General features: G+C 44.8%; 1 protein-coding gene across 1 annotated transcript in view; it reads left to right on the top strand.

Annotated features, from left to right (window-relative positions):
* The window catches only part of LOC101847903 (transcription factor mef2A), a 28,448-nt gene that overhangs the window by 14,824 nt on the left and 3,897 nt on the right, over nt 1-9,727 (top strand). Inside the window, exon 2 of the mRNA XM_005107379.2 lies at nt 6,741-9,197. Within this exon, the coding sequence (XP_005107436.1) occupies nt 6,917-9,197 (2,281 nt within the window). The 5' untranslated portion in view covers nt 6,741-6,916. The remainder of the gene's footprint in view (nt 1-6,740; nt 9,198-9,727) is intronic.

The raw sequence follows: 9,727 nt of genomic DNA, 5'->3' as shown, positions 1-9,727 counted from the left end.
ACAGACACACGCACACACACACACACACACACACAAACACAAACACACACACACACACACACACACACACACACACACACACAGAGTCGTCGTTGGGCCACAGTCCTGATCAAGCCCAGCCGGGTAAAAACTGTGTGGCACGGGGTAAGAGCTCTTGAACTGTGGCCAGCCTAGCTTGGGACAGGCCCTCCTTGTACTCCTGTCGCATCCACGGGAGAGATAAGCTACTCAGAAGATGTCCTCTTAATCAGCCCCGGCCTCTGTGGGGTGGCTACGGTTATCTAGACCCGGGTGTTGGCGTGAGTAGGTTTGGACAGATAACGTCGGGGGATGGCTTAAAGCCGTTTACGTGTCACGACGCGGTGGAATCAGGCTCTCGTCAATTTTTGGTCATGTTACGTTATTGGTATCATCTTAATAGTCAGTTGTTTGTTTGCCTTTGCTTTTGAAGGAAAAAAATATCCAATTATCTTGAATACAAGTCGAGATAATTGCGATTGAAGGAGGAATGAGTCGGCTGGTTTCAGGGGTAAATTTAGTTGAAAATGGCTGCAAAAGTTTAGTTATTTTCTCAGCTTGAGAGTCCATGGAAACAAAATTTACACTTTTTGTGCCTTTAATCAATATTTTTTTCAGTGCTATCCACACAGAAATGTGTTCTTAAATGGACATGGAAGGTGTTGAGCCCAAAAATACAAATTCAATATAAATTCCACAAACCTGCGGAAAAATGCCAGTTTCTTCAATTTCATTATTGTGACGAGTGCCTGATTTCACCACGCTGCCTCTCCCGTTATCTGGACGTCGGGTTGTGCTATCTCTGTGCTCTGTCCCACCACCACCACCATCAGCTAGCTAGCTAGCTAGTTATTCAGCCAGACAGACAGACAGACTGTCACAAAGGGATGTGGGGAGAGAGGGGGGGAGGGGTTGGATGGGGAGGGGGGAGGGGGAGGGAAGTTGGATGGGGAGTCCTATTGTCATGTGGTTGATAATGAAAGGTGAAAGGGTACGTCGTTTGGCCGCTGATTGAGTGAAGGGATGATGACAAATCATGGGGTAAAATAATACATGTATAAGCTTTGTGCCACCAATCGAACTTGTCATCGCCATATTGTTATTTTGTTGACCTACCCGAAGTAAGTGCGGGTGGTTGGAGGGCGTCACTGGTAGGTCCTGCTTCTTTACTTTCCCTCTGTTGTTTCTGTCTGTCTGTCTTTCCCAGCACTAAATGGCCACTATTGTGTCGATGCGCTTCTCTTTACTTAAACAAACAAACAAACAAACCACTGACAGGCCCCACTTCTTTACTTTCCCCTCTGTTGTTTCTGTCTGTCTTACTTTTCCTCCAATACTGAATGAGTATCACTGTGTCGATGCGCTTCTCTTTACTTAAACAAACAAACAACCAAACCACTGATAGGTCCTACTTCTTTACTTTCCCTCTGTTGTTTCTGTCTGTCTCTCTTTTTACCAGTACTGAATGAGTATCACTGTGTCTGTGTGAAACAAACCACTGGTAGGTATTGCTTCTTTAGTTTCCCTTTGTTGTTTCTGTCTGTCTGTCTTACCTTTTCCCTGTTCTGAATAACCATAACTGTGTCAATGTGCTACTCGTTACTCAAACAAACAAACAAATAAACCACTGGTACTCCTACTTCTTTTACTTTCCCGCTGTTGTTTCTGTCTGTCTTGCTCTTCCCCAGAACTAAATGACAATTACGGTGTCGATGTGCTTCCTTTCACTCAACAAAAACTACCTGAAGTGCAGTAGTACCTAGACTTCCATGAAAGTTGTACAATCTTTAGTTCCCCAGTATTCAAGAAATCGAGAGGGATTGTCTTAAGCTAGTGCGTGAATGGTTTTACAGTTGTGGATGGACGTCATATTTTTATCTTTGTCATCCTTTTGTTGTGGGTTTTTTTTTGTTGTTTTTTTTGGTCATCAATTTCTCTGTCTCTGTCTCTGTTTTCTTTCTTCCTTCCTCTTCTCTCCTATCTTCTTTCTGCCTTCCTCTTCTGTCTTCTTTCTTCCTTCCTCATCTACTCTGTCCTTTTCTTCCTTCCTCTTCCAATCTGTTTTCTTTCTTCCTTCCTCTTCTCTTCTATCTTCTTTCTTCCTTCCTCCTCTACTCAAAATCTTCTTTCTTCCTTCTTCGTCTACTCAGAATCTTCTTTCTTCCTTCTTCGTCTACTCAGAATCTTCTTTCTTCCTTCCTCCTCTACTCAAATTCTTCTTTCTTCCTTCTTCGTCTACTCAGAATCTTCTTTCTTCCTTCTTCGTCTACTCAGAATCTTCTTTCTTCCTTCTTCGTCTACTCAGAATCTTCTTTCTTCCTTCTTCGTCTACTCAGAATCTTCTTTCTTCCTTCTTCGTCTACTCAGAATCTTCTTTCTTCCTTCTTCGTCTACTCAGAATCTTCTTTCTTCCTTCTTCGTCTACTCAGAATCTTCTTTCTTCCTTCTTCGTCTACTCAGAATCTTCTTTCTTCTTCTTTGTTTGGTCAGAATCTTCTTTCTTCCTTCCTCTTCTACTCTATCTTTTTTCTTCCTTCTTCTTCTACTCAAAATCTTCTTTTCTTCTTCTTTGTTTGGTCTAACTCTTCTTTCTTCCTCTTCTACTCCGTACTCTCGGCTCCACCGATTTTATTGTCATGGTGAAGCTCTTCGTCCGCCATTGCTGGCAAAATACGCGAGTCCATTTTTGAGCGTGGGAATGTTCTTTCAGCCACACCTCTGATCTTTTGGTAGGTAAGATCTACACCTAGCCCTCTCGGATATGAGCGAAAAATCTAGGAGATCCCGTGTGGACGCTACGCCCGCTAAAGATCTCTTGATGGTCCAAAATGGATAAGAGTAGGCTTCAGCCTCTACGCGGGCAAAATTCAAAATTTCCCACCAACTGAAAATATTTAATGTCTCCCGCGAGCTCATATGACCTTATGACGTTGCGTGCGCCGTAAAACACTTACCAAAAAACAATAAATAAACGATAAAAAAATAACCACAGTTCTATTGTAATGTAAAAAAATACATAAGGGGAAAATGGGAAGTGGCTGTTTGTACAGGTGATTGCCTTATATTGGTTGACCGTCTTACACAATGCCATTACCTTTTTCCCAGTACTGAACGACAGTTACTGAGTCGATGTACTTCTCTTTACTCCAAACATACAAACAGACCACTGGTAAATAAAAATAAGTTGTTGGTTGGCGGGTGCTCTGGTGTAGTTTGTTTCTTCTTTCCTATGAAAAATATATCTTCCTTATCTCCCCTTCTTCTTTTTTCTTTTTGTGACTTTCTTGTAACACCTCTAATCTTCTGGCGCTCATAATATGACCTTATGCCGTTGTGAGCGCCGTAAAACCTCTACTAAAACTAAAACTAAAACTAATATAGATAAGAGAGGACATGGCAAGTGACAGTTTGTTCTGTAATTTTCTTGAGCAGATTGCCGTTAAAGAAAGTTCGATTCGACTGTTGTTAACAAAAAGACTCCTCCTCCTCCTCATCATCATCATCATCATCATCATCATCATCATCATCATCATCATCATCATCATGCTCATGCCTTTCTCACCCTGCACCATGGTATAGACCACGGACAAACACCTTCCACCTTTCTCTATCCTGGGCTAGCCTCTTGATGTTATTCCATGTCTTCTCACTTTTCTGTACATCAATTTCTGTTTAGTTTTTAGTCTAGTTTTAATAAGGTTTTACGGCGCTCGCAACTGCATAAAGTCATAATTATGAGCGCACATCAATTTCTGTGATTTTTCTTCATGTTCAAACGCGGTCTTCCCAGGGATCTTTTACCCTGTCGCTAGAGCATGTTGGACTGTAAATTACAAAAATATTCCAATTGTTCTGAAATGGGTATTATCAATATCCTCTCTATAATATATAATGTTACCCCCTGCTTCTGTTATACCATCCGGGGCGGTGACACCTACTGAAGTGTCTTTAGACCATTCCCAAAAAGAGGGGACATTTCTCGTTCATGCACAGTAGAATTGTAAATGGGCAGATCTAACTATGTTATGCTCATAACTGTGCCTGATCTACAACAGGGAATTGCTGCTTTTTCTTTCCTAATCCTTAATAGTGTCATTTTTCTTTAACTTCTTTTGTATGTTTGTCACACTCTTGTAACCCACTATTTCCGGGGTGCCCTGATAGTCGAAGCAGACTTTATGCTATTGAAGCTAGAGAGGTGAGCAGAGTAAGTCCCATTTCCTGTAAGGACTTCTCTGTTGACATCAACCCCTTGGCGCTCCTATGACCGTATGCAGTTGCGAGCGCCGTAAAACCTCTACTAAAACTAACATGCCTTTGTTATCTATGCACAAACAGCACACAACAGACAGCAGTTGAAACAGAAGGATTATCTCTTATCTTCTCAGAGCCCAGGTGACTCATCTTGGGTGGTTGACGGGTGGTGTGGTGTGGTTTGCTTCTTCTTTCCTATCAAAGACCTATCGTCCTTGTCTCTCCTCCTTCTTTTTTTATGTTTGTTACTCTCTTGTAACACCTCTAATCTTCTAGCGCTCATATGACCTTATGCAGTTGCGAGCACCGTAAAACTTCTACTAAAACTAAACTAAAGACAAAAGTTGAAACAGTAGGATTATCTCTTATCTCCTCAGCTCCTAGGTGACTCATCCAGTGAATTGCTCTCTAAACCTATCCCTGTCTCATGGCTCTGTTGGGGGTAGGAGTTCAGCGTCCGTTGTGTTATTTGACTTGGAATCTTTCTGTTCCCTATAATATGTGAGGCAGCGTTGTGAAATCAGGGGCTCATCAAAATAGTGAAATTGTAGAAACATGCATAATTTTTCCGAAAGTTTGGAAATTTTTATCGAATTTTTATTTTGGGGCTCAACCTCTTTTTATGTCCGTATATAAAAACTCATTTCCTTGTGAATTTTACTGGACAATTTTCATTAAAGGCACAAAATATGTCAATTTTTCGAACTCTTTAGCTAATAGAATTACCACACTTTGGCGGCCATTTTCTCGATAATTTCACCACTGAAACCAGACGACCTCACTTCTCTCAGTCGCAATTATCTTGAGCTCTAATCAAGATAGATGGGTATTTTTTTCATCGAATGCGAGACAAATAATCAAGTTTTAAGAAGGTACCATTAACTCCACACGCCTTAAAATTGACGAGCGCCTGATTCCACCACGTCACGACACATATTACTGTTATGTTCAGTTGGCGCCGCGTACCTCTACGCTGGTTTCCGTTGCTCCAGTAGGTTTTTGGGCTCAGAGGAATGCTAATGAAATTTTGAGTCAAATTAAATTGTGAAGGCTGAACCGTCTCTATATATCTCTCACGTTTTCTGTATCTCTTTGCTTGTCTACCTGTCTGCTTGCATGCTTGTCTACCTGTCTGCTTGCATGCTTGTCTACCTGTCTGCTTGCATGCTTGTCTACCTGTCTGCTTGCATGTTTGTCTAAGCTGCACAAATTATATGGGCCAGATTGCGCTTTGTTTTGCCTTTGCAGTGTTATCAGAATTTGTTCATATCATTCTCTTGGCTTTGAACAAAATCGGAGTAACATTTACTATTAGTATAACATGATTTTTATCATTATTATCTTTATGATTTTTTTGAAAGAAATTTCTGTGAATTCGGAAAGAAACTCAGTGGGTGGTTGGCGGGTGCTCTGGAGTGGTTTGCTCCTTCTTTCCTATCAAACATCTATCGTCATGATCTCCCCACCTTCTTTTTAATGTTTGCTACTCTCTTGTAACACCTCAAATCTTCGGCACTTATATGACCTTATTGTGTTACAAGTGTCGTAAAACACTTACTAAAACTAAACCTACATCTTGTAACACCTCTAATCTTCGGCACTTATATGACCTTATTGTATTACAAGTGCCGTAAAACACTTACTAAAACTAAAAAAGGAAAAAAAATCAGACGAAACCTTCCATCCACCGGTATATTATATATAATGAATGATGGGTTCGATATAGTAATACAATGTAGTTGTAGTTGTCATGACAGGGTTGCATAAAGCCCAACAGTACGAGGCTAGACGGTCAGTAGTTAAGAACGTATAGGTACGAGGCTTACTTTCATACCTTGTGTTTCTGTTCATTCATAATTTTGGTTTTATTTCTCTCCTTCGTTTTGTTGCGAGGGGAGGTTTGTCGGTTTGTTTTTGTTTGTTAGTTTGTTTGTTTTTATACGAAAAAAAAGGAGGTGGGGTGGTGAAGGTTCAAATTATCCAAATAACCGCTTACCTGGTCATCGAACTCAATTAAAATAAACGGTTATATCGTTTTTGTTTGTTTGTTTTTATTCGTACTGATTTCCCTCTCGTCTCCCCCTTGTCTCCCCCTTGTCTCCCCCTTGTCTCCCCCTTGTCTCCCCCTTGTCACGCTTGACTTGACAGTGTGTGGTGAATTGAGTCATGGCATGGTACAACATAATATAATACCTGTTGTTATTATTATTGTTGTTGTTATTGCCATTGCTTTTGTTATCATTGTTGTTACTGTAATTATTATTATTATTATTAGTTTTATTATTATTATTATTATTATTATTATTATTATTATTATTATTATTATTATTATTACTGTTTTTGTTTTTGTTTTGTTATTATTATGTTATCATCATCATCATCATCATCATCATCATCATCATCATCATCATCATCATCATCATCATCATCATCATCATCATCACATCTGTTGTGTTTTTTTCCCTCAGCTTACACCCGCCAGCTCCACCCCCGAGCTATTTATAGTATAGCCACCCACGGCCCGTGACCCCCACACTGAGAGAGACACCGGAAGAGGAGGGCAGACAGAAACTGCTACTGACGTCACACAGTCGCCACCACCCCGAGCCACGCCCCCTCGCTACCGGAAACCGGCCCGCCGTCTATGACGTCACTCATGTCTCAGAGCGACTACTGGTGTAAAAAACCGGCAGCGGCTTCCCCTAGATCTGCCGGCTCCGGGTCGAACCCCAGATCTCTGAGATCCTCCCCCGTCGCCGCTACCGCTAACACTGGTGGTGGGCAACAAGGGAGTACTCTTACAGCCTTATCGGAATCAAACACCGGTATTAGTAGTAATAACAACAATAACGGTAATAATTGTAGTAGTGGTAATAGTAATAATAGTAGTAATAATAATAACAATAATAACAACAGCTCCCCGGCGCACGGTAACTGCACGCCCAGAGCCTCTCCTTCGGGTTCGAACTCCCGCCCTACGTCTGTAGGCCCGACGACGTCGTCATCAACCGCTGCAGGAATCCACCACCACTCCCACCCCCACCAGCAACAGTCTCCGTCATCTCGTCCTGCCTCCGTGTCAGGCAACCCGTCCCCCTTCTCCTCTGCGTCATCTCCTGTTGGCGCGTCTCCTTCCCGAGACTACAGCAGACCCGCTGCCAACTCCTCCCCGGGAAGTAGCTACTTTGTCAAAAGAGAGCCCAGTGACGTAGGAGATACGTCATCAACAGGTGTAGACAACAGGAGGCAGGAAGCGGAAGAAGCCAGAGCGGCGTTTCAGATCCAAAACCCCAACGCGGAAGAGGTAGAGCGGAAGTACGCGGAGAGTTTATACCCAGCTGGTGAAGGAGGAGGAGGAGGAGGAGGGGAAGGAGGAGGAGGTGGTGGTGGAGGACCTCCAGGAAGAGGTAGCGTGGATAAGCAAGACGCTGCTAGTGTGAGGGAGTTCAAGTTCCAGTCTTTCGTGAAGACTCGGTCGCCGGGAACGACTCAGTCTCGCTTTCAGCCGGAGGAGCTCGGGCCTCTACCGCCCCAGGCTGTCGCCGTTCACAGCGGAAATCCGGCGGTGCCTCAAGAGTACATCGTTAACGGCAGTAGTCTCACCAGCGGTAGTACTGTCCGAGTGCTTTCGCAACAGCAGCAGCAGCAACAGCAGCAGCAACAGCAACAGCAACAACAGCAGCAACATCATCAACAACAACAGCAACAGCAGTCACTGCAGGTTCAAAGCCACGCGTCTCAAAACATCTTACAATCCGTGAGAAACCTCAGCCCTTCTGCTCAAGCCGACTCGAAAGTGACGTATTCTGATCTGCAGGGTCAGCATCTTCACCACTCTCACCACTCTCCATCCGCGTCGGCGTCCACCCTCCCCAAATCCCTCCCTAATTCATCCTCGTCGACTTCGTCCTCACCGTCTTCCTCCTCCTCCTCCTCTGCCGCGCATCACCACCACCACCAACAACACAATAACAGCGTTCACCACCCTCACGAAAGCCCCCTCTCCTCCCATCTCACCCCCTTAGGACACCAACCACAACACCCGCCTGCCGCCCACCTCACACCTTTGGGACATCATCTCCAACAACAACAGCAACAACATCAGCAACAACAGCAACAAACCACCCCAGGAGGAGGAGGAGGAGGCAGCGGTCAGTACGACACATCAGAACTCCTCCTACCCACTGAAGACGTGGAGGTATTCTTCGACCACCTGGACAACACGCGACCCGTGCAGGTCATGGCCACAGCCCAGTACCCTTCGACCTCTGACCCCCAAGGCGCGGGCAGCATGAGCTACAGCTCGCTCACCAACTCCCCGCTCAACTCAGCCGGCTCCCAGCACGCAGCCATGTACCACCCCACGTCACGCGGAGCGAGGTTACTCACCCTCCAGCCGTCCACCTACACCACTGACCCATCACACATAGGCGCACAGGGAGGCTCCACAACCTACCACAACCTACCCCCGATGCCCTCCCTCTTCGCCTCCTCCTCCTCTCGACCCAACGCCCACACACCCACCGGAAGCGGCAACGGAGGCGTCTATAGCAACAACGGCCACGGTCAAGGACATTCGCCATCGCCCCAGCACATGGTCTCCGGCCAGGCTTGGGGTCCACCAGCCCCAGAAGCTGTCTACACCAACCTCAGCTCTCCTATGTCGGAGTCTCAGAAGTACCAGTACATGACCTTAGAAGCCGGAGGGGCGGGGCTTTCTCTCATAAGCCACGCCCCTCCCAGGACAGAGTCGGTGTTGTCCAGGCAGTTGTCACAACCGCCAGTCTTGGACATCTACAGCACGGCGGCTCAGCGCGTGGTGGGAGCACCCGGTGGTCCGGGAATTCCTTCTGGGGCGCCGTATGGAACCCCCGACATGCAGACGTGGAACTATGCCGTGCTTCCTGACACCCGGGCCATGAAAGGTGAGATGGTTTATCTGGTCTGTATGTTTGTTTGTCTTTAAGGCTGTTGGTCTGTCTGTCTGTATGTCTGTCAGTCTGCTTGTTTGTTTGTCAGGCTATTGGCCTGTCTGTTTGTGAGTCTCTCGGGGTGTTGGTCTTTCTGTCTGTATATTCTGAGATGGTCCATCTGGTTTGTCTTAATGTGTGTATGAGGGCAGTCTGTTAGACTTTTGGTCTTGCTATCTATTTGTGGATTCTTTCTGTCTATTTGTTTGGCCTGCTGTTGGTCCATCTGTTTGTATGTTCAGTCTGTCTGAGTACACTATCGGTTTCTATTTCCTTTATCTGTTGTTTTTCTCTATCTGTTTGCATCTCTTTTCGTTCTCCTAATTGTCTCTTTCGTTGTTTTTTTCGTCAGTCGCAATGCCTGTCTAGATGGCTCGAATTTGTTTCTGCCTTTTTTCTCTTTTCCCTCATCTCCTTATCTCTTTGCGTCTCTCCTACGTTTGTGCTTGTGTGTGTGTGTGTGTGTGTGTGTGTGTGTGTGTGGT

This window comes from Aplysia californica, unplaced genomic scaffold, assembly GCF_000002075.1.
Source record: "Aplysia californica isolate F4 #8 unplaced genomic scaffold, AplCal3.0 scaffold00598, whole genome shotgun sequence".
Taxonomy (NCBI): Eukaryota; Metazoa; Mollusca; class Gastropoda; order Aplysiida; family Aplysiidae; genus Aplysia; species Aplysia californica.
Note: the sequence above shows the minus strand (reverse complement) of the source record. Positions and strands in the feature narration are given on the sequence as shown.